General features: G+C 39.4%; 1 protein-coding gene across 3 annotated transcripts in view; it reads left to right on the top strand.

Moving 5' to 3' along the window:
- Positions 1 to 25152, top strand: part of RELN (reelin) — a 273059-nt gene that overhangs the window by 201287 nt on the left and 46620 nt on the right. For all 3 annotated transcript variants that reach the window (XM_004934740.5, NM_001305123.2, XM_040701261.2), the window contains exons 23-36: positions 560 to 697; positions 1306 to 1492; positions 6111 to 6316; positions 7519 to 7690; positions 8072 to 8272; positions 10851 to 11086; positions 12930 to 13087; positions 14025 to 14232; positions 19387 to 19463; positions 20818 to 20976; positions 22483 to 22671; positions 22904 to 23177; positions 24668 to 24808; positions 24900 to 25077. In XM_004934740.5, coding sequence (XP_004934797.3) covers positions 560 to 697; positions 1306 to 1492; positions 6111 to 6316; positions 7519 to 7690; positions 8072 to 8272; positions 10851 to 11086; positions 12930 to 13087; positions 14025 to 14232; positions 19387 to 19463; positions 20818 to 20976; positions 22483 to 22671; positions 22904 to 23177; positions 24668 to 24808; positions 24900 to 25077 — 2524 coding nt within the window. The remainder of the gene's footprint in view (positions 1 to 559; positions 698 to 1305; positions 1493 to 6110; positions 6317 to 7518; positions 7691 to 8071; positions 8273 to 10850; positions 11087 to 12929; positions 13088 to 14024; positions 14233 to 19386; positions 19464 to 20817; positions 20977 to 22482; positions 22672 to 22903; positions 23178 to 24667; positions 24809 to 24899; positions 25078 to 25152) is intronic.

Here is a 25152-nt window from a genome sequence, read left to right as displayed (position 1 = left end):
ATCACTGTCTGTATTCAATAAAAAACTGTCAACTTTTTGAATGGAAATAGCCGCTATTCAAAGAAGAGAAATGCTTAGTTGCAAGATGTTTAATTTCAAAGATTATTTTTTGAATAAATATTATATGAAACTTTTTTACACGCATTATGCCCTATTAACCATCCGAAAATATAAAAATCAAGGTCACGCTCTTGATCCAACTTTCTTGATTTGCAACCTTTCACCCTCACAGGATAAATAATCTGATAATAAAAATCTGATAATATTCATATATAGATTTGTCTTAAATTAATGTGGCCATTAAGCATAAAGTTTCTGCAGCGTCTCTGTAGACTTCCACAGAAATGTCATTATTAACAGCAAAGTCTTTTATGTAACCCTGTGCAGTAAGTCACACCATATAGAAGGTTCACTTGTAAGACTCTGTCTTTGGTTGTGTTCATTTTTACAGACTGAGCAATGTCTGCGAGACCAATTTGACTTTTGACTTTATATAGTTGCATTTTTTGCCTGCAATACTGTAAAGCATCCGCATTAAAGCACTGTTATTGCTTTTAAGGTCCAGTGCCACACGTTTCCGATGGAGTCAGTGTTACTACACGGCACCGGATGAATGGGCCTTAGACAACATCTACATTGGACAGCAGTGTCCCAACATGTGCAGTGGACATGGCTGGTGTGACCACGGTGTTTGCAGGTACAAAGCATTGGCCAATTTGACAGATTACTGCTATCTTGGTACTTAAGTATTCTGTTATTTTGTGTTTGTTTGTTTGGGTTTTTTGTTTGTTTGTTCTTTGCTATTTTTCTTATTTATAGATTAAAAATATAAAAACAAAGCACATATGCACTATGAGGGCTAAGCTATTAAAGTGTCATTAAAAGCTGGTTGTTCCACACCCAAGAGCCCATATCCTTGAGAGGCGGATTCTCAGTGGCACGGGGATGCCTTTCTGCAGGTGTCCTGGTGGCTCTCTGCTCAAGGGGCTCTAGCACAGGGCTGGAGCTGCTTCAGTGCGTCAGAATGACATCAAGAACCAACTCAGAGCTGCTTTGCAGACTCTCAGAGTTACTGCAATACCGAAGGCGGAGTGCTGCCTGCCAGCTTTAAATTTTCTGGGCACTGCATTGTTTTTAAAGCAAAATATAGCTTATTATCAGTTATCCAGGTATCCCAGCTTGTTTCTAGCATCCAAAATTCCAATTCCTGAATGATTTTTTCACGTGTAATTTTAAAAGGTCTTAGCTAATTGTGAGTGTCAGATAAGAACTTTAAAAGGTTGTTATGCTTATGCTTCCCTCCAGGTGTGACTCAGGGTTTCGGGGTACAGAGTGTCAGCCTGAAAATCCCCTTCCTTCAACTGTCATGTCTGATTTTGAGAACCCAGATGTCCTGAAGACAGAGTGGCAAGAAATTATTGGAGGAGAGATTGTAAAGCCTGAAGAAGGCTGTGGGGTCATCTCGTCTGGCTCCTCACTATACTTCAACAAGGTATCAATAAGGGACAGGAGACTGAGAAAGGCATGTGGTAATGTCAGTTTAATGGAACAGGATGGGGTTATAAGGAAGAGAAAATAAAGGTAGCAGAAAGCTCTGAGGCACAGCAAAGTGCAGTATGAAAAGTGCATTAAATAGCACAGCTGTGCTCTGCAGGTAAGAAACAAAGCAGTCCAAAGAGATGGAGAGTGACATGTTCATTGTATATCCAAGAAATGCCAAATGTAATGGAAAGAAGCAAATTGTCAACATGCTGGGAAGTGCGCATATTAATACTGTTATTAATATTATGCGTGTTCTGTTTTAAGGCACAGTTCTTTCTCAGCAAACTGAACTCTCATTTTTTCTGTCATGTTCTGGATGAGGCATCAAGAAAGGTTGGCTTTCAGGAAGGACAAGGGGCTTACTTTGAGATCAAAGAACCAAAACTAGCGAAAAAGCAACTCCTCCAGCATTTGAAAAGTGCCTGGTTAGCCTGCAGGAGAACACTCTTGTATGACTTGGATGTGTTACAGAAAAAAAAATAAGCAGGAGAACACTCTTGTATGACTTGGATGTGTTACAGAAAAAAAATAATACAGCAAGAAAAAGATATACAGAATTCTGCAAATTGATAGCAATCATAACATAAAAAGAGATCTTTATGATCAGATGTAAGACTATGGGTTGTAATCACAGATTTGTTTTCCGCTGTTGCTTCTCAGGTCTAATTCCGTTGGGATGGATTTTTTTGTTGTTCTTAATTGAAAGGAAGAGTATAAGTACAGCTTCTCTTTTAAGGGTTTGATCAAACTGCCACTGCTGCCATGAGAACTGGATTAGTCCCAGTAGAATAAGCTGGTGTGCAAAGCTGTGTAATCATGTGTTGTTAACCTCATTACAAAAATCTAACTCATCAAATAATTTTCAGCACTCCTGCATAGTCTCACATCCACCTCCCCTGTAAATGCAGCTCTGTGCTGAAAATTTCATAATAAACCAATTAGTCTAAGTAGCTAATTGTGATAATTGGATTTTTTAATATGATTGTCTTATCTATTAGATGCTTCTCCTTCTGGCTCAGTTCCTTATCCCAGGTTTCTCAAAGAAGTTTGCTAAATTGTAATTAACCTGCTATGATCTTTCTTCTGATTTCTGCTAAGGAGGAGTGAAAATCTCATTTAGAAATTCTTGGCTTCTTTCTATTGATCTCTAAGGATTAGGTTATCTTTCATTTCTTGAGTAGTAGCAGTCTGTGTGCCATCAGCTGAAGGTGGCTTTCTGTGTAGGTCTTTGTCTAGGTGTCTAGTGGTCGTGGTGATAAACATTACAAAACTTATTTTCATAGCTGCCCAACAGTTCTAGATTGTTTTGGGAGCTCATATTCACAGGTTCTGTTTCTTTACAGTTGCTCAGCTAGCCACTTTTTATTTGAATGTCTAATGTTTGCTGCCATAATCAATCACTGCTATCAGAATTAATGGTGCCTTTGTTCTGTCAGCCATCTATCTTTTGTTTCACAATTAACTGTAATCAATTATAGGTGTGTTAGCAATTAGCCCCTGCAATTTCTTTGAGGTTTTAAGTAACTCATGCCCCTTCTCAATTAACCTGGTTTTGTGGATGACTCTTTAGCAGTCAGTACCAATTTGGAGAAGGGATGATGTAGATATGAAAAACGTCCTCAGAATAGGACTAGAGGGAATATTAGGACTAGAGGGAATGGCTTCAAGCTGCACCAGGGAAGATTCAGGCTGGACGTTAGGAAATACTACTTCTCTGAAAGGGTGGTCAGGCACTGGAATGGGCTGCCCAGAGAGGTGGTGGAGTCACCGACCCTGGTGGTGTTCAAAGAACGGTTGGATGTTGTGTTGAGGGACATGGTTTAGCGAGAACCATTGGTGAAGGGCGAATGGTTGGACTGGATGATCCTGTGGGTCTTTTCCAACCTTAGCGATTCTATGATTCTATGATTCTACGATAGTTTTACAGCCAGATCTCGGACACTCAGATGGGACATTTTTGCCCATGGGACAGCAACAGTGTTGGAACCTTTTGGAAAAGTTTGATTTGATTGAAACAATTTTGAATTGCTATGGGTCTCTGAACACAAAAAAACAAACTACCAAAACATTATCAGTGTCACGTCACAGTGCCTTGGGCCAGTATTAGCCATGTTGGCCTGCACAGGGAAGCTTGGGACTGTACCTAAGGCTGAGCCCATCTCACAATCATGGCACCATCCAGGATGGCTTTACTCAGCTCGGAATAAACAAACAAAAAAAGCAGACAGTATTCAAGACTCAATTGATATGGCTGTATCTTCAATAAGTTTTCCAGAAATTAGTCTACCAGTGTGATGTAGCCTATTTGGTGGAGTCTATGAACGAACCATGGCTGTAACAAAACAACCAACAAAACAAAATATTCTGTGAAAAAAGCAATTAATGTGACTTTGTTCTGTGTTTACCCTAAACTGAGTAGGAATGGAAAATAGTTAATAAGTGAAACATAATTTAAATTCATTTATCATCTTGTAAGAAATATAGATTATTTTTTAATTCATAGCTCAAAAATCTTATTACTTATGTCCAGGTAGATCAGTGCTATTTGTTTATTTCAGACTTGAAATCTGTAGGAGTGTCACAGATATACAAGACTGGGAAAAACATAAATATTACTTTAAACAGAAGCATCATTTTTACAGTTTAGTCCAATTTTGTCTTTTTAATGCCTTTTTGTGCTTGAAGATGGACAGGACATTTTAGCAGGGTCTGTTGTGATAGGACAAGGGAAAGTGGCTTCAAACTAAAAGGGTTGAGATTCAGACTGGATATAAGAAAAAAAAAATTTACAGTAAGGGTGGTGAGGCACTGGAACAGGCTGCCCATAGAGGTGGTGGATGCCCCATCCTTGGAGACATTCAAGGTATGATTGGGTGGGGCACTGAGCACCCTGATCTATCTGTAGGTGTCTCTCTTCATTGCAGGGGGGTTGAGCTAGGTGACTTTTAAAGGTCCATTCCATCTTAAACTATTCTGTGATTTTTAGGCATTTCAAACCAGCTGGTGTGTTGTCAAGTCTGCTCCATTCTGAGAGGGCATTTTCACTGTTAATGCCATCCAGGTTGCAGCTAGTTTTGATGAATGCAGAAAGATGATCCCTGTAGCCCCTCTCCAGCTGCACACTGCTTTGTGGCAGCACAACTGGGGCTGAACTGTGACAGGTGGGGTGCACATGGGGCGCTTTTGTAGGGACGCTGCTCTTGTCCTCTGTCCTGTCTCACCATGGGCAGCACTGTACGTGGCTGTTGCTGTGGAGCCCACAAGATCAGTCTCGAGCAGGGAGTACGAGGGGAAAGGGAGAACTGCAATTACAGTAAAAGATTTTTGCACTTAGAGTGCCTTTTAGCTGAATATCCTCTGTTTTCTTTTGTCAGTAAGTACGGAGTGACCACATGAGCCACACTACAGTTGCCCAAGAGCTGTTTCCTGCTGGAACTCAAAAACATCCCTGGAAATGCTGTTCACTAAATTTTATGAGGCTATTTTTTTTTCTCTGCTATGCTCACATAAAACTGGAACTAAATTCATAGGTTTTAGTTGAAAGACTAGATTCATAATACTAGGAGAAGAACATTGCTTTGTGTATGAATAAATCCTACTCACGTAAGGCATGAAGAGAAAATGCTCCTCCCTTGTTCTTGTTTAGGAGATGAACTGCCCTGCTGCAAATCTTCCATGCACTGCTTTTGTAGAGGTAACTGGACGGAAAACTGTCAAATGGGCTGATGCCAACATGTGGAAAGGCTGTTCTCCATGCAAATAGCACTGGATTAGCAACTGGAGATACAAGTGCCACAGAGACGATCACAAAACAAAGGAGTTGTTTTGTGTGCCACTAATACTAAAAGACTTTGAATAGAAAGTGAAGTCACCCATCTGTGCCAGCAGAGCGGTCCTTGGACCAAAGGGAGAGTAGAGAGAAAATGCTTAAGTGAAACAGAGGAAAGTGTATGCTTTTGGATGTTGTAAGGGTCTTGATGAGACAAGACCAGGTTAATCAGAGGCTAAAATACATGAGGATATTATAGTACACAAGGATCTGATCATAATTGAGTTTGATTGTTAGGCAAATGCAAAACAAAAAGTAAACAATGGTCACGCATCTGAGACATTAGCTGTACTTCCCTTCCTGAAACACAGTAGGCATTATTGATGGTATAATTCCAGGTGTCCCACTAATACTATGCATTGCAAGAAAAATGAGATGTCAGAAATGCCTTTTTATTGCTTTATACTTTATGTCTCCTGAAGGCATTTGGTACCATGAAGGAGTGAGGGGGAAAAGGAGCGATGAAAAAGTTGTGTTAAAATTATGTTAGAAAGTTGTGTTGTGTGTTGAAGTGCTGTGTCTGCAGTAGTAAAAATGCTTGTGGGAACGCACCAGAGAGATTAAGACCTAAAGGATGGTCAAGGAGTACCATAGCCCTAAGAACAAGAAAAGTCATGTTAACACAGTGTCTTCTGTGCTCCTGTATAATATTCATCTGCCTGACTTTAAAATATGTCATTTTGGAGTGAAGGTGTCATATTTAATATTATTTTTTCCACCTCTTTTCATTCTGTTGTAGGCTGGAAAAAGACAGCTGGTAAGCTGGGATTTGGACACTACCTGGGTGGATTTTGTTCAGTTTTACATCCAGATAGGAGGAGAAAGTTCTTCATGCAATAGACCAGACAGCAGAGAAGAAGGTGTGCTGCTGCAGTATAGCAATAATGGTGGTATCAACTGGCAGCTGCTAGCGGAAATGTATTTCTCTGATTTCAGCAAACCCAGGTAAAATTTTTGCCTCAATTAAATCAGTTACATCCATACTGCATCATCTCTTTAAGAAAATTGTTTCTTAGTCTATGTAAACATGAAGAATTGTTTCAAGCTATAGTGCTTAAAAGCCGTCCTTATGTGGAAACTCTTCCAAGCTGCCACAGTAAACCCTTGTCATTATGAAGGAAAAATCTTATTAAAGCGGGCCTTAAAAAACCTGGATATAGTTTACCAGTGGAAAATGAAATTGCAATTGTCTGTATAGCTATTAACATGATTTCTATTACCATAGCTGATTTCTTGCGGTATGTCAATATGTGAGTAATTTTATCACTTGGCCTTCAATACACAGTGGTTTCAGAAGGACTGTTGTAAACTTGGAAAACTCTTTTTCTAAAAGTAATCTCAGCATTTGAAAGTATAAAGCTGTTTACTTTGCCTCTACTTTGTCGAAATTACAGGAAGCTTCCAACAAATAAGGATATCCCCAGCTATGCTCTGGAATCTTCATTGCCTGACTATTCAGTGCATTAGTTTTAGGCAAAACATTTACCTCTCTGGAGTAACTAAGAGCGATGGTCCTTATGGCGCATGTTGCTGTGTATATCTATTATTTATATCACCGCTCCAAATCTTATTTTCCAGCTCCTTACTTTCTGACACAAAAAACTGGGAACCCTCTGAAAAGGAAGACTCTGTATGGCACCAAATAATTTATTCACTTCCATCTTCCAAAGATGCAAGATCTAGCAGGTTCAATGATACAAAGTAGCATGATATGATGAAAGAACAGAGGAAGGAATATGCACATAAATGCATATATTTAAGTTGTGTGAAATAATACTGAACAGGTTACTGATTGTTGTGGTTTTATACCAGTGAGCAGCTCAGCAACACATAGAGACTCACTTTTCCTAAGTGGGATGGGGGAGAGAACTAGAAAGGTAAAAGTGAGAAAACTCATGGGTTGAGATAAAAAACAGTTCAAAAGGTGAAGTAAAAGCTATATGCACAAGCAAGGCAAATTAAGGAATTCATTCACTACTTCCCATTGGCAGGCAGATGTTCAGCCATTTCTAGGAAAGTAAGGCCCATCACGCGTAACAGTTTCTTGGGAAGAGAAATGGCTTTCCTGACTCTTTTTCGTTTTCAGAGGTATTTCTCCCATTTCTCTACGGTGTTTCCTTAACATTCTACTGCATTTCTTTTCTCAGATTTGTCTATCTGGAGCTGCCAGCTGCAGCCAAGACTCCTTGCACCAGGTTTCGGTGGTGGCAGCCTGTGTTTTCAGGAGAAGGGTACGATCAGTGGGCCATCGATGACATCATCATTTTGTCAGAGAAGCAGAAGCACATAATTCCTGTTGTTAATCCCACATTACCACAGGTAATAAGCAAGAACAGTCTGTGGGCATCACCATGAAATGAGAGTCATCTTCCCTGCTGGTAGAAATTTCTTTGAATTTGATTTTCTTTGGAAATATCAGGTTATACTTAAAGAAACATTTGTAATGTTTGCAGCTGTGTCTCTCTCTACATGGCACAAACCTGGCTCGTATCATGTCACTAAAGGACTCCTAATCTTTACAATAGAGTATGTATGCGTCTCTTCAAAAAGTTGAAACAAATTTTGCAAGTTAGAATTTCGAGGCAATTATAGAACATGTAAATGGCAAAATTGGAAAACTGATAATTTTGGAAAACTTCTGAAATCACATTGCAAGGAGGCAGTACTTCTTTGTGTTGCTTTTCTCTTCATTTCTAATAGAACTTTTATGAAAAGCCAGCTTTCGATTACCCTATGAACCAGCTGAGTGTGTGGTTAATACTGGCCAATGAAGGGATGACCAAAAATGAAAGTTTCTGCTCTGCCACCCCCTCTGCCATGCTCTTCGGTAAATCAGATGGAGACCGATTTGCAGTGACTAGAGATTTAACGCTGAAGCCTGGATATGTTCTGCAGTTCAAGGTATTCCTTAAATATAAGTTCCTCCAGATCACAGTATATCAGTGAAACTTGTCTTATTCAATACTTGCAAGATGCCATTGGGTCACCGTAGAAAACAAGGTAATACATTATAATGCTGCCTTGAAAGATCTGTGAAGCACAGGTATGAATTCATACAGTATAAAATACGATGCTGTCAACACCGTGGTGTAGGAGAGCTTTTTCCCTCTCTGGAGAAACTTCGAAGGCTTATTGTTCTTTAACGAGTTTCACAAGCGGGTTGAAGTGACTGTCAGTATATTTGAGTCAGCACTAGGAAATGGTAGGAAGTGCCTTGCAAAGGAAAAAGGCTTTATCTCATCTTGGGCTCCATGACTACAAAAGCTCCAATGTGATTTGCGTACATTTTTTTATATTAAGGTATTTAAGGATTTACGAGCTTCTCTGTACTCCAGCGTGGGTTTTTTTCAAATAATTTACTTTTATTTTGTCAAGGAATGTAGGCTCCAATTAGCATTCTTATTTATAGGGCTTACAGGAAGTTTAGTGGTCTGAAAGTACATCAGAATATGGGCTCCAAATAAAGTGTATTTGCTTTCACAAGCTCTTGTTTCCGAACTCTAATCAAAATTTTATTGAGTTTATAGTGAAATCCCACTGGTGAATTCTGGAGGTTGGTTGAAATGCAATTTTAATGAGCTCACCACAAATACACGGTCTTTACATAATTGGCGGATACAGACTCTGAATAATTTACAAGTAGAATTATTAAAGAGATCTGATGTTTACAGACAGCTTTTCAAATATAATTCCCACACTTCTGTAAATAGGGAAGTTAGTTAGAAGTAATAGGATTTATAAAAAAAAATCTCATTTCATCTAAAAGTTATGCTAATGAAATGCTATACAAATGGAGGGACTGCAATACAATTTCTGGATGAGTATATTGTTCATAGTTTTATACCTTAAACTTGTCTAAAACCCAAAATACTGCCATATATAAATACTGTTCAGCCTGGGAAAGATGTTATTTGCTTCTTGACCATTTCCCATTACTTACCATAGAATCATAGAATGGCCTGGGTTGAAAAAGACCTCAAAGATCATCTACTTTCAAATCCCTGCCATGGGCAGGGTCACCAACCACTAGACCAGCCTGTCCAGAGCCACATCCAGCCTGGATGTGTCACCTCAGTGACTAAGTCTTCATTCTCCAGGTTTTATGATCAACAACAACTCAAAAATTGTTTAGTCTAAAAAAGCAGTGCTTGAAAAGTTTTCATGCACCTTCCATCACTGAAACCCTTGGCAACATAATGTAAATATACAAAACATCAACAATGTGTTTCAGAAAACAGGCAGTTCTTCCATTACTTACGGCCTTAATTTATACTCCTCTTTTTTTTTTTTTTGGAAAGCACAGAAATGTGTAGTCCTATTTGCATGCTTTAATTTTAAGCATATGGTTAAATGTTTCCTCAGTTTGTGAAATTTCCATTTTAAATAGATGCCTAGAATAATTTTGCATCGATAAACCGAGAGACAGTAGTTTGTCAAAAATGTTTCATTTTACATGAACCATTTTGTTATACGTTTGTTCTACAGCTCAAGTAGAATTTCTGCAATAAAACAGAACTAATATTTTTCTGAAAATGTAAAAGGAAAAGTCGATTTTTGTCTTAGTTACGATCTCATTTCACATTTTTATTTTTCTGCTGCATCCAATTTTGCTCTTTTCTGGAGCCAGAACAGCAGTGCCAGCTCACAGACATTATTCTGCAAAGCCAATGATTCAGCTGTGGTCAGGAGTCGCAGCCCCGGGGCAAAGGATACCCCAGAGTGAGACTGATCCTCTGGGCACATCAGGATGCACTGCACTGGGCTATGTCTCTGTAACTCCCTGAAAGGAGGTTGTAGTGAGGTGGGGATTGGCCTCTTCTCCCAGGTAACTAGTGATAGGATGAGGTAATTGCTTTACTTGTGCCAGGGGAGGTTCAGATTGGATGTTAGGAAAAATTTATTCTCAGAAGGAGTGTCAAGACGCTGGCACAGGCTGCCCAGGAGGGTGGTGGAGTCATTGTCCCTGGAGGTGTTCAAGAAACATGGAGATGTGTAACTGAGGGACTTGGTTTACTGGGCATTTTGGGGATGGGTTCATGGCTGGACTGTATAGTCTTAGTCGTCTTTCCAGCCTTAATGATTTCATGATTCTGTGTTTCAGAGGACAGCTCTTCTCCATCTTCCTGGGCACACAGGGCCTGTGTAGAGTTTGTTCTTTGCAGCCTGCTATGGAGCAGGGCCTTTGAAAAGTGTGTTCTTTGCACATTTTACTGAACCCATCAACTTAAATGAAGGGACAGTGGTAATTTTGAGAGATAAATGTCAAACATTTGTGGGACTCAGACTTTAAGCATCAGTCACTGTTGTAGTCACTCAGAACTAAACCTTCCAAACTGAAAAGTCAAAGATAATAACCAACAACAATTAAAAACCAATAATAACCAGTTATAATAATAACCAGTCACAGCCAATAACTGCAAATTACAGCACAGGGTTGTTTTTCTCATCTCATCTGATACTCTTTTTTTTTTTTTTGCAGCTGAATATTGGCTGCACTAACCAGTACAGCAGCTCTGCTCCCGTTCTGCTTCAGTACTCACATGATGCTGGGCTCTTTTGGTCACTTGTGAAGGAAGGCTGCTATCCTGCATCTCCAGGCACCAAAGGATGTGAAGGAAGCTCCCGTGAGCTGAGCGAGCCAACTGTGTATCACACAGGGGATTTTGAGGACTGGACAAGAATTACTATTGTTATCCCAAGGTCGCTTGCAGCCAGGTACTGTACACTGTAAGCCCATGGTGCCAGTGGTGAATGAGCTGCCTGCCCTTTGGGGTATGTTAGGAAAAAGTCACAAGCTGTGAATAAAATCAGCGTTAAAAATCTGCAGGTCTGGGAAAAATATACTGTGCTCTCCAAAACAGGGAGAGGCTTTCCATTTTAAAGGTGCCAGAACCATATATAAAATTAAATTACAGGAGACTACAGCATATTCATTTGACTTCAATCTCTTCATCATACTGCTGTCTTTCTTTAGGCGCATCAGTTAGGTCAGAGGCACAAGCAAGAGAGTGATAAGTCACGTGAATCAAGTAAGCCATTTCAACAGGATTAATTTTACAGTTCATACTGGGCAAAGAGGCCCTAGAAGGTTTGATTTTCTGTCTGCACCACCAGCAGCAGCCATCCCCCTGAGCCTGCTGGCTCCTGTCAATCACTCTCTGGGCAGAAGTTCACATAGTGCCCTAAGGTTTCAGTCCATCTTCCTGACACAATCTCCTCATCTCTAGGTCCCAACACAGATTTTCAGGATATAGCATATTGTGTACCAGAGGAGCTGGTGCCTTTGCTGCAAGGAGCTGAAATAGCAGCATGTACCATAACAAGTTTGTCTTTTCTCCAGTAATTAGCCAATAAAAGCGGGTGCCAAATTGCACAGATCTGACACCAGCTGATTTGATTTCCCCAAAACAAGCAGTACAGAATCAATAGCAGCAATCTGTTTGGCATTATGTTTTGTAACGTGATCAGGAATAAGAAGCTCATGGTAATGTATTAAAAATGTAAGTATTGGGAGTATTATGAGGTGCCCAGCATGTTGAAAACTGAATTCGCTGTGGCTCATTTTGGAAATCATGGTTATCTTGAGAGCATCCCATCTGTTGATACAAAGCACTTAGCACTCTTACCTACCAATCACCTTACCTACAAATCCCAGTGAAAAGTTTTTTGTTTTTTGTTTTTTAAAAAGGTGATAGGTATATTATACATTAGGTAAAGCAGAAGGAGAAGCAGAAAGGAGGATCTTGGTTAATCCATTGGAATGACAACCAAATTTTAAGCCAGTTCCCTTCTCTGGAACACACATAAAATGATTCAACTAGAAGTTAAAAGCTTAGAATTAAAAATCAAAATATTTTTTCTTTAATAAATTCCCTGTACAGTGGGTCAACTGTAGTAACTCTGTGTAGGCTCACTGAAGTCTCTGGAGCAGATTCAGCTGCAGAGGTTAAAGATTAGATCACTGTTTTTCAGGAATTTCCCGTTGCCATCCAAGCATTATATCTTTGTATTTCTGTCCACATATTCTTTAGGATCTTTTGTGTGACATTTCTGTAGATGGGATAGGATTTTTCCTATATCTAGTTTATTCAATGTTGGTTTGTTTTTACTCAGAATTGTAACATCCTATGAGCTGCATCACTGTCATTATTGACTTATTTTCATAAGTACTGTAAGAAATGTATTTCTGGGATTTTAAAATGTAATTAGCAGTTTGGGTTGAGCTGAGTACTGAAAGACATCTTTAGAGTCACATCGAATCTTTCCCTCTTGCTGATAAAACCAAGTAATCTGTTCTTTGTGTCACACTGATGGATATAGGCCAGAAAAATAGAGGAAGTCAAAATACATCCAAAAAAATGTGGAAAAAATATTCATAAGTGAAGTCGCACAAGCCATGGGATGTCAGAAATATTTTCCAGGCATCCACCTGCATCTTACTTGCACATAGCCAACTTAGGAAAAAGCGCTTTTTTCTCTTAAACAAAGAGCACAAAAAGTATGCAGTAGGTTTGAAAGCTGGGAATAGTAATACCATGTCATTATTGTTCCTTTGCAGTAAGACTCGATTCCGCTGGATCCAGGAGAGCAGCTCCCACAAGAGTGTGCCTCCTTTTGGTTTAGACGGTGTTTACATTTCTGAGCCTTGCCCCAATTACTGCAATGGTCATGGGGACTGTGTCTCGGGGGTCTGTTTTTGTGACTTGGGCTACACAGGTAAGATGTTTTTTAGATAGGACAGTGGTAAACACTGGCTGTGTTGCTGCTGTAAATCTAGCATCGTGTTTTTCCTCTCCAGTATGCTGGAAAAATACATGTTGACATAAATTTCATGGGCTGCCAGCAAGAGTATTTTCTTTCTGTTGAATAAAATTTAGCACAGGAGTCCAGTACAGATAAAATAGAGCAGCTGAGGACAGGAGACGTTGGTGATGCTTCTGGCAACCACAATCTACGAACAGAGCCATCTGTATGAATGGAAAGGGACTAGCAATAGAAGAGAAAACAAAATAAAATATTTTAAACTAAAGAGTCTGTTTAAAAACCTTTGGACCATCTTCAAATGAATTGCTTCTGTTACTGAGTCCCCTGGCCATCAGATGGCATAGGACCAGGAAGGAACATATGTTTTGACAGGCCCTTCTGTGAAAAATTCTGCTCACTTGTGGTTTCTGGGGCTTTTCTGCTGGAAAAATAAAGGGGGAAAAAAAAAACAACACAAAAAACACACACTTGGTGAAAAAATAAAACAGAGATTGACACTACCAGTTGCGTACTGCACTCTTTTTGACCCTCTATACCAACAAAGCAATAAGTTAACATCTTCTGTTCAATTTATAAAGGACTAAAAGGATCATATTTTTCTGTTTACATAAAATGGCTTATCTGTATCAGGCATGTGTTTTTCACCCAGTGAAATAAGCCGTCTTAGAGTTTAAAGGATGAGGATTTATTCTGACTACAAAAAAAATACGGAGGGCTTGAAAAGGTACAATTCTGTCTTCTTGGCATTTTCTCAAAAAAAAAAAAAAAAGCCCCGTGCTTTCTCCTATGTGGGTGCAATAGAACTGTCTGCCAGTTTTCTGTATCTGACCTTTGCTCTCTTCAGCACAGTTTCAACAAAGTGTCTCCCATATATTTTTTTTTCTTTAAGCATCACATGGAACCTGTGTATCTAATGTGCCTAACCACAGTGAGATGTTCGACAGGTTTGAGAGGAAGCTAAGCCCTCTCTGGTACAAGATAACAGGAGGTCAGGTTGGAACAGGCTGTGGTGTGCTCAGTGATGGAAAATCTCTGTACTTCAATGGACCTGGCAAAAGGGAGGCAAGAACTGTTCCGCTGGACACCACAAATATCAGGTCAGTCATCAGTGCCGCTTCTCATCTTTGTGTATCTCTGCTATTACAAGCATAGGCAAGAGGGTGTGAAATGTTTTTCTGGCAGTCACAACCCATGCAAGAAGACTTAGACTGATAAGTTAATTTTTGTTCATTCTGGTCTGGTACTTCATTTTCTGGAGGGAAAACTTAGGTTAGAAACAGAATGCAATAGCAGCACAGGAAACACAAACTGTTGCTCTTCGTGGGATAAAGGCTTTGCAGTGTGTTCTACGTGACCAAACCAAAGATGTGGTCTCAAGACTGCACAAAAACAGAGAGCCTGCCAATAGCTGGACAGAAAAATTCCCTTTCCACTGTCTGCATTGAATTGCAGCATGCCGATAGTGCAGCAAATGAGCTGTTGTTTACTTGCCGGATGTGAATTAGTCCACTTGTAAGAAGTGTAAAAAAAAAATGGATTATGAATTGTTTCTGTGCAGTCAAGAGGCTGACAGGCTTTCACCTCTCTCTGTGCTATCACTGAATTCTGCTCCACTGGTAGTAATTATCCTCCCTCTCTCAAATTGTCTAATTGATTCATGTAATTAGGATAAACTAAGGACGATTATTTCTAACCATTATTTATCCTGGAGTTTGCTGCTGTTTTGTCCAGTCTCATGAAGGATCATGCGTCTCAAACCTTGCCCACCCCACAATTATATCCATTAGTTTAATAAAACATATGTCTCCTGTCAAATCCTGCTCCAAGAGCAGGTGATGCAGTGATTTTGTTGCATTATTTAATTTGTGGAAACATTCAGCAGAGAGTGGCCACAAATTAGTCTTCCCCCTCTTCAGCTCAGCCAAGCAGTGCTTCTTAGGGCAGGATGGGTGCTGCGGCTCTCAGGGCATCCTTGGCTGCTCTCCAGCACAGCGTTACACAGCAGCTGTGTGGCTGCTTGGCTGCTTTTCCACTCCATCCTGCCTGACTGACAAATTCTCCTCTGACAAATACTTGATTCTTTTATACAACAACAAAAATTGCTCAATAATTAAAGTAATTTACTGTTTGACAAATACACCTTTGACAAGCATATATTTGTGCTTAAACTCTGGAAAGATCTGAACACATTTTCTGTTCCACCTTCCTTTTAAATCTCATGTTATTAATACTGCAAAGTGTAATTTTGAAGTAACTATGCCACCAAGAAGTCTCTGTTCAAATGATGGTTTGGGGTTATTTCTTATGTCCTGGAGAAATCTTTTTTATAAAGAAAAGTATTTTCTTTAGCTTTCGGATTGCTTTTTGAAATCACTTTCAACGCCAGTTATGTATGTTTATAGATTTGCATTTTTTTAGAGTTTGAACCACTTAAAACACCAACAAAAGTAAAATACTGAGTGATGCTCTTTCTGGACTTTTTTTTCAGTCCATTTTCATTTTGCACAAGCACATCTAGGGTCAGCTAGGGTCTCAAAACTGCCCCAAGGACCTAAATGACCAGAGGGACACCAACTGGTAAAAGAAACTAAGATCCCCCTTCTGCGCACATGCTCAGTGGGTGAGCTTCTCTACTGCTAAGACTGGTCATTTTAGCAAAAGAAACCAACACTGATCCTTTTAATAAGTATCACAGTGAATACGCTAATTTTCTCCAGCAATTAAAATTTGAAGATGCATCCCTGAGCTGTTTGCTAGACAGAAAAATCATCTCAAGCTCAAATGGAACAAGCATGATTTTGTCAGTTTTTTTCTCCATTTTCTTGAGCACAAGTTCTCAAGAGTAGGATCCACCTCATGTAGGTCATCCAGAACATAGGTGCTTTAGATTACTGCAGTTATCCCATCCTTCTTATATACTCAAAAGAGATAAATAACTACTTAGAAAGAGCAGTGGGGTTAATCCTAAAATAGCATCTAGTAAAGGCCACTGCTTTGTATTCTGAAAGTTTGTATTTTTCCTTACTTATAAGGGAAGCTGGGATGGTCATGTAAGACATTGATATCCAGCCTTTCGACACCTTGCTAAGAAAAGGTGAATCCCACTTTAATGTTTGAGGCTGTCTGTAACATTAACTGGATAATTTCTCCTAGAAGCAAGAGCAGACTAAGTTTGTGAGAGTGTGAGGGGTTAACTGAAAAACCCATATCCTAAAAGAAAATCATACTCCAGCCTAGAAATGTTTTCTGTTATTGGAGCTAAAATTAATGTCACTTGAAAGAGGAGATTAGAGTGAAGTACGTTTTCCCTTTTGGGTTTTTCTTTTTTTGCTTTCAGTAATGCCTTGCATAGAATTAGGTTATATTATTAGGGGTCATCTTAGCCCATGCACAGTTATCTTTTATTTGTGAGTAGGCTTTTTGGCTAGGATTGGTTTGGTTATTGAGTAAACAAGAGGAAAATATGAGATACTATTAGATATGTGGATTGAAAATTGTGAAAAGGAATGCTGAAACTCCTTCAGTAGATTTTTAAGCTGCTTATTCTGGGGGTTAATAATGTTTTCCCAGACCTTTTAAGGTCTTGTGTCATAAAATCAGGCATGGAATAGAAAAACAAAAAAAAAAAAAGGAATGAAAAATGTTGCAAGACATTGAAGTTCTTTTTTCATTCTGAATTCCTGCACACCCACCTATTCGTGTTTGTATCATTCCGTTTCAGTTACAGCTTTTTATATGCCTAGGGTAATTTTTATGTAAAGAACATAAATAATTCTAGTCCATTTTTGTAGGAAATAGAAAGACCTTTTCCTTCTCACCCATATCTTCCCAGCGGAGCAGAGAACACCAGGGCACGGTGCTCCCAGTTCACTCTGCTCCAGGGGGGTTGAGATTTGTCAGCCCTTGGTGGTACTGCTAAAGGAGCAACCTAGAAGAGCAATGCTAAACTCAGCTTTAATGCTAAGAGCTTTTAGAACTAAAACTCTATCCCCAAAGCTAGTGACCATTACCATGCACTCTGTGCATACACTGCACTGTCATATTCTGAAGCCTTATCTGCCCTATCATCTTATTCCTTATGTAATTGATTACACTTTTTATAACAAACATAATGTCCCATAGTGCTAAGAGAAAACTGTCAAAATTCATTTTGCCCAAAACATTTTCTGCTCCAAGCTTCGGAAACCCACTGAAGTCTCTCCTTCCTTCCCTTTTGCATGTCCCAGTGCACCAAAGGCACAATTTCGCCAGCACTATTTCCATCCTCTTGACTGACAGTATAATACCTGGATGCATTTTGGTTAGAGATGCCTCCCATTTTGGTGGCCTCTCCCTCTTCACTATTTATTCAGTGAGAGAAATCACATCTAGCTACCTGGCAACTAGATAAAAACTATGCAATACATATTTTCCAAACAGCAACATCTAGCTTGTTAGCTGACTTGGCTTCCATCTGCATTACAGACTCTGTTGCTAGTGACCATGCAACCATTTCAGAGAGCTGTTTTGGGTCAAATTCTTCCACATCAGATGAGCTGATTTGCCCTTCTGCAGAAAGAATACATTTTTTTGTCTCTCCTTTTCATTTTTTACTTGATCCTTACATTTGGCAGTCCAAAAAAATAATTTCATCATAGAAAAAAAATATTTTCAGCTCTGAGACTGCATCCTACTATTTTATTGCCTGAACGCTGTCTCAGACAGTATAGCTGCAAAAAACACTAACACACTGGCTGAGCAGTGTAACACTGTGAACTGTTCTGTTTTTGAGTTATGGGGTTATATTAAGAATGAGACTGATGAGTAAATTCTGGCTTGTTTAGTCCCTGTGGATATATGAAATATCTCACATAAGAAATACTGATTTCAGTAACAGAGCTGCAGCGTTGTTGGCTTTAGAATCAGAAAAGGGTCATAATAATGTATATGTAGTGGTGATAGATAGAAATTGGAATCATAGCTGTATGTCACTGGCTCTGTCTGTAGTCCTGTGGCTTGTCTGTGGTTTTACTGATGTCAACACAAATTAGAATCAAATCCTCTAAAGAGAAAAGAGTTATCCTAGTGAGGAATTATCTGAGTGACAAATCAAGCCTTGTTTCTTCACACAGAGCCATAAATCCACCTTGAAAACTAGTACTGAAAATGAAGAAGCTATCTGCAAGCAGTGGAATTAACAAAACCTAGTTTCCCTTCAGTTTGTGTTCTTCTCTTCCCCAAGCTTCTGCTTGGCAATAAGCCCACATCTCCCCGTGTGCCCCCCAAAGACCCCCCCAGCACAAGAGGCGAGTAATTGCATCTCAAAAACATCAGTGAGCACTACCATAACACAGCAGGCAGGCATCAGTATAAGTCAAAAACTAGCTAGGAAACAGAAAGGAGAATGGCACTGCCAACTTTTGGTGTGCAAAAGCTGAAGGTGGAGATGATTCCAGAATCTCTGCTCAATTCTGGCCCTGCTTCAGATGTGCATTGCAGATAACCCGTGAAGAAAAGAAGTAAGTGAAAGGATGGTGGCTTTCTTGGTCATCTAAATGCTCTTTACACTAGTGATGGCCAGATAAGACTCAGATGATTGTCAGAGAAATGTAGTGAAATTTTTTGAGTGAGCAAGGGGGGGCATGGAAGAAGTTTCATGCAAATGAAAATGTTGCCGTGGTTTACCATCGAAAGGATGAGGAGAAAGTAAGGAGGTGGTAAAATAAATAACTACAAGATACAAAAACAGCAGATCAGAAATGCTTCTTTCCCTCATAACATATCACAAAATGTCCCATGAACACTTGTCACTGAACTTTTCTACATGAAGAATTTAACAGTCTAAAACACCTAAAACAGGTGTTTTAGCGAGAATATAATAATTCTATTTAAATTCTAATATTGTCTTTTAAGGTTTAAACCACTTTCTAGTTAGAAGGGACCAAGGAAAGATCTGATGTAAACTGCAAATTTGGCTTCTTTAGCATTTTTGCATCTTCATGTGAAGGCAGGAACTGTTAAAACAACCTCTTCAGTTCAACAATATATTTATTAGGCACTGAATCAATAAACCACATCACCTTCTTCTATTTTGGGTCCTCCACTGTTTACTGTGGCAGTGCTTTATTTTAGTGGGAACACTGCCTGATCAATAAGCCTGGACTAATTACCTAATTGAAAATGCCACATCAGTTAAGGAAAGTTATTCCGACTGGTTTTGTTTTATCATTTGATAATTACATTTCTCTTCTACCTTGATGTTTTTTTTACAGGCTGGTTCAATTTTATGTACAAATTGGAAGCAAGGCTACTGGAAATTCCTGCAACAGACCAAGATCCAGAAATGAAGGTAAAGCCTCTTTTCCTTATAGTAAACTTTTTGTATCTGGAGTGATTTCATGTTTTACTGTCTTTACAAAATCAAATGATTGTTTCACTTGATTAGCTTGTCACTTTTCATAAACAGTAAGTAAACTTTGAATTTAAAAGTGTAACAATAATAATTTACTTTTAACCCACATTTGCATTTATATTTATTTTCAGCATAACCAATGGTGCTTTATCAGTAGCTATAGCTCTTTTGGATCTCTGTTGGTTTAAGAAAGATTGACAAGAATAGGTGTAATCACTTTTATTAAACTATCTGATAATGTTGGAAAACAGGTAAATTCACAAGTACACAAGTCTTCAGGTAAGAAAGAAGTATGTATGAAATGAAGTATGTGTGAAGAAATGTATGAAGAAATGGAGTATGTATGAAGAAAGTAAGTATGAAATGTATTCATTGTGGGGAATGAATACAATGAATGCATTTCAATTTCAGTATAAATTTTGCAGCTTCAATTTCTGGCTTGAAGAGCCGTGTGCCTGAAGTTTTTTTTCATCTTTTCATCTCCATCAGAGGGTCTGATAAAAATTGCCTTTCAAACCATTCTCATGCGTAATTCACCTGAAGCTCAAAATTATAAATCTGCAGCTGGGAATTTTAGTATGAAGAAGTTGATCTCTCCCAGCTGCATCCTCCCACAAACTTGCTTTGATGGAGACAGGACTGATTTCTGGATTTGGGAAGAATTAGCAGAGTTTGGGAAGCAGCAAAGGGGTCTAGTTGCATGAAGAAAGATCAGTGGTGTTTAGTAGGTATATCACTTTGTTTTCTTCTCAGTATAAACCATTTAACATCAGTGGACTGTTTCTTGGTGCATAGCATTGATACTGATTCAGAACTGTCGTAATTCTCCTCCAATTTGTATTGATATATAAGACACAAGAAAATCTGTTATTTGAAAGCACTCCTGAATTTCGAGAGGAGAAATATCCATAAGAAGTGCTTATTTCTTGCACTGTCCCCTGTGGTGAGCTCATAAATGACTTCAAAATTCTGCTACATGCTAGTATTTATTATGCTGTGTGTAAGATATGAAGACTGTCTTAAATTATCTAAATATTAAGACAAATCACTCTTAAGGATGCTTTGAGCATTGTGTGCTACCACTTATATATATGAGACCATGTCACCTTCACAACAGGACTTTGTCCACAAAATGACCCTGGACCAGGAAATGCTAAATGAGAATGGAAGGCACAGTCACATCAGTGGTGCACATTGGATGAGGGCTGGCAACTCCTGAGTATAGGCTGAGGAGTTGCCCCTCTCTTTTCCACACAGCCTAACTAACTGCCTTGCTTGATGTTAACTACAGGTCTCATAGTTCAATACACAAATGATAACGGGATCACCTGGCATTTACTGCGAGAACTGGACTTCATGTCGTACTTGGAACCCCAGGTTGTTTCAATAGACTTACCACGGGAGGCCAAAACCTCTGCCACAGCTTTCAGGTGGTGGCAGCCACAACACGGTACGCAACACCATCCTACAGCACCATTCATTAAGTGCCTTTACCAACCCAGAACCATCAGTACTTCTCAGTATGGGCATGTTCTGCAGAAACCTCTGGTTACAGAAAATACACTGAGGTGAACAGTTTGGATATTGTGTGTGTTTAGACCTTCCTTAGTCATGATACAGACATGATTTTCTTCTGTAGCACCTGAGAGTGCTAAGATGTGAGGACTTACCTGAGTATAAAGTGACCTGGCATGTAAGATGGCCTACACATTTTATCTCACTTTTTGTCCAATTTGGGGGGAGAAGCATAAACTGACCTTGAACCTGCCTGTATGGTGGCACCCATCTCCCTGAATTAACATCGCCACACACCCAGACTCCTCCTGTCATCTTTTGTACCTTCAAAGCCCACTCAAGTATTTCCTGCATACTTAGATGAAAGTAATGCCATGGTGCTGACTGGTATCCACAGCTCCTGCCTTGCACTGCAGCACATTATTACAATTGAAAGTGTCCTTATTAAATTTTTCACCTCTGTGCAAGGCAGGAGCTCTGGATCCCTGCAGGTGTTACTCCAGCATATAGCAAAATACATTTTAGCAGCAGTTCTTAGGAAGAGAAAAGAATACATCTTATATTCGTGTAATTATGGCACAGAGCTTCTTGGCTATCATCGTTTTGATGTCTGGTTTTTATTCATACATTTTTGTACAATATATGTACTGGAGTTGATTGTCCTCACTAGACATGAAGGCATCTAGTTGAGGTCTGTCTCTGCTGAGAGTGGTCACAGTAAGACTGCAAGCACTGTCAGTCTTACTGTCAGTCAAGAGGATGGAAATAGTGCTGGCGAAATTGTGCCTTTGGTGCACTGGGACATGCAAAAGGGAAGGAAGGAGAGACTTCAGTGGGTTTCTGAAGCTTGGAGCAGAAAATGTTTTGGGCAAAATGAATTTTGACAGTTTTCTCTTAGCACTATGGGACATTATGTTTGTTATAAAAAGTGTAATCAATTACATAAGGAATAAGATGATAGGGCAGATAAGGCTTCAGAATATGACACTGATGGTGCAGCCACTGATGGTGACTGTAGGCCAGAGAGAGGATTCCAGGAAGGAGAAGGTGAACAGCATCTCTTTGACTGTCCACTATATCTTCCTATATCAAGAGCTCTTAACGTTTTCCCGTGTGCACAACCCTCTTCCAGTCAAAAGGTATTTGGAGAGCTAGTCAGAGGCAGGAAAGTTGTGACCCATAAAATGAAGGTCCTCAGTCTAAGGGCTCATGGAGCGTCTCATTCAGGCACAGGGAGAATGCATGATGATAAAGACATCAAAGCTGAAATAGAAACATAATTCAGACTCCAGGTTCCTCCTTAAGAAGGGTGTTAAACATGTTTAACAGTAGTCAGTGTACGTGACTGACCACATCTCACTAGGTCAGTGCAGGATGTGGGCTTAAAAAAAAAAAAAAAACAACTATGACTCCACTAACTCACCCATTCTGCTTTGTATAGGAAAACATTCAGCTCAGTGGGCTTTGGATGATGTGCTTATAGGGATGAATGACAGCTCTCAGACTGGCTTCCAGGATAAATTTGATGGAACTGTGGATTTGCAAGCAAGCTGGTACAGAATACAAGGAGGTCAGGTAGACATCGACTGCCTATCTATGGATACAGCTCTCATGTTCAGTGAAAACATTGGTATGTGTCACCAAATACTGATAAATTTATACGTGCTTATTTTATAAATTATGCGTGGGTCATGTTTCTACAAGATGGGAGGTGTAGAGAAATTTGAATATGTCGTAATCTGCAGGACAGGGAAGCTGAAAAGAAGAAAGTGAAAAAGCAGATAAAAAATCTGAACAAAAGTACTGGAAGCGTATGCATAAGGCATACAATTTTATATTTTTTTGGTTCTCTCTTTTGTTAGAAAAACCTCGTTATGCAGAGACTTGGGACTTTCATGTGTCAGCCTCTACTTTCCTGCAGTTTGAGCTGAGCATGGGATGCAGCAAGCCGTACAGCAATTCTCATAGCATTCACCTGCAGTATTCTTTAAACAATGGGAGAGACTGGCACTTGGTGACAGAGGAGTGCGTGCCTCCAACGATTGGCTGTCAGCACTACACTGAGAGCTCCATCTACACTTCAGAAAGGTTCCAAAATTGGAAGAGAATTACAGTTTATCTTCCACCCATAACCAAGTGAGTGCTGTTCTGGCAGTTAAGCATGAATACAGAGTTTGCTGGTCTAATTTGAGCAAACATCCCCCATCTTGGGAGTTTTCTGCATGTCTTTTAAATTATTAAATGTGTGTTGTCACGCCATCAGAATTCTAAATTTAGCTTCAGAATGTTTCATCGGATGTAATGTGAGCTGCAGGAACTTTGTAAGTAACAAATTTGGATGAATGAATTTGTAAGTCTTGCCCATATTCATAGAATCATAGAATCATAGATTGGCCTGGGTTGAAAAGGACCATAACGATCATTGAGTTTCAACCCCCCTGCTATGTGCAGGGTCGCCAAACACAGCAAGAACAAGACTGCTAAACCAAGCTTTTCTAAGGTCTATCCAGTAAGAAACAAGAATTAATGCATTGACCCATCCTCTCATATAAAGGTATTTTCTGTTATTGCACATAAGTAATAGGGCTATTTGTCATTCAAGATTTAGGCACATTAATCACAGAATTCAGCAAGTCAAAATGCTTGTTACTGGATATGCCACCTTCACACTTTTAACTAGAATTAGAGTTCTGCCTGTCTCCTGGTGATGTCAACACATCATTGTAAATAAACATGGCAGACAAGCTGGCATCCATTTTCCTGAATAAAACCATACTCTTGTTCAGGAATAACAGATGACAATAATCTTACTTACCATTAGCCTGCGTATTTCTATAATTCTTGATAGCTCCCTCCACAACGTTGTAAATTCCACCACCTAGAAAATAAGGTGGTAAAAATGGACACACAATAGAAGAACTGGAACTAGGATTCATATCTTAGTTTCTAGTCCCATAATTAATTCCTCAGGGCCATGCATCTTCTTCCAAAGAAGAAGATAGCCTGACCATGTGAAAGTCAGAGGGTATTTCTCTATGCAGTGGTCTAGGGTCAGCTCCACAGAATGTCATAGGATCATAGGATCTTCCATAGGATCTTGAAAGATTTTTTTCCAAAGTACTTTCCCCAACTGAGCATAGCAAGACAGTCAGCAATTACAGCATTGTGCATGCAGGTGCATGTTTGTACATATATTTGTACACTGTTATACGAATGTTTTTTGGTTTTTTTTTACATGAGGTTAGGCATACAGGAACATTCACTACTTCTTACTTTACTGAAGCAACGTATTATTTCAGCAATACTAGCAAAATGTGGAACTGTTGAATGCTAATGTAGCTGGCAGTTTCTGTTCAACCACTCTGCTAACCAGGAAGATTCACAGCAATGGTGACTTTCTCTTGTTTAACTTTGGGCATCTTCCTTTAGGTCTGCTGGAATTTTGCCCGAAAACTCACCTGAGAAATTGAAACTTCAAATTTCAGCTAGACTATAAATCTTCTAAATGCAAAGTGTTGTGCTTATTAAAATGATTTTATTCTCCTCAAAGCTACAGGACTTTATTATTTAGCACCTTGTGGAGCAACGTTTTCTAGCCTGAAATGCATTCACTCTGTTGTTTCTAGCTCTCCCAGAACACGGTTCAGATGGATTCAATACAACTATGCTTCTGGTGTTGATTCTTGGGCTATTGATAATGTGGTGTTGGCTACAGGATGCCCCTGGATGTGCTCAGGCCACGGCATCTGTGATGCAGGTCATTGTGTGTAAGTAGTGACTTGCTTTACATGCTTTATATAAATGTGTCTTTTACCTAGGCCAGATGGATAATACGTTTTCCTCCAAATTTGTTGCTAGGTGTGACAGAGGCTTTGGTGGTCCGTACTGTGTCCCTGTCATTCCTCTGCCGTCTGTCCTGAAGGATGATTTCAATGGTAACTTGCATCCAGACCTTTGGCCTGAGGTCTACGGTGCTGAGAGGGGAAACCTGAATGGTGACACAATCAAGTCTGGAACAGCTCTCATTTTTAAAGGGGTCAGAGATTCATTACATTGAGAAAAAAAAATATTTAAAATCAATAGAGTTAAGAAGAGACAATAAATTTTTTGT

Source organism: Gallus gallus, chromosome 1 (assembly GCF_016699485.2).
Source record: "Gallus gallus isolate bGalGal1 chromosome 1, bGalGal1.mat.broiler.GRCg7b, whole genome shotgun sequence".
Taxonomy (NCBI): domain Eukaryota; kingdom Metazoa; phylum Chordata; class Aves; order Galliformes; family Phasianidae; genus Gallus; species Gallus gallus.
Note: the sequence above shows the minus strand (reverse complement) of the source record. Positions and strands in the feature narration are given on the sequence as shown.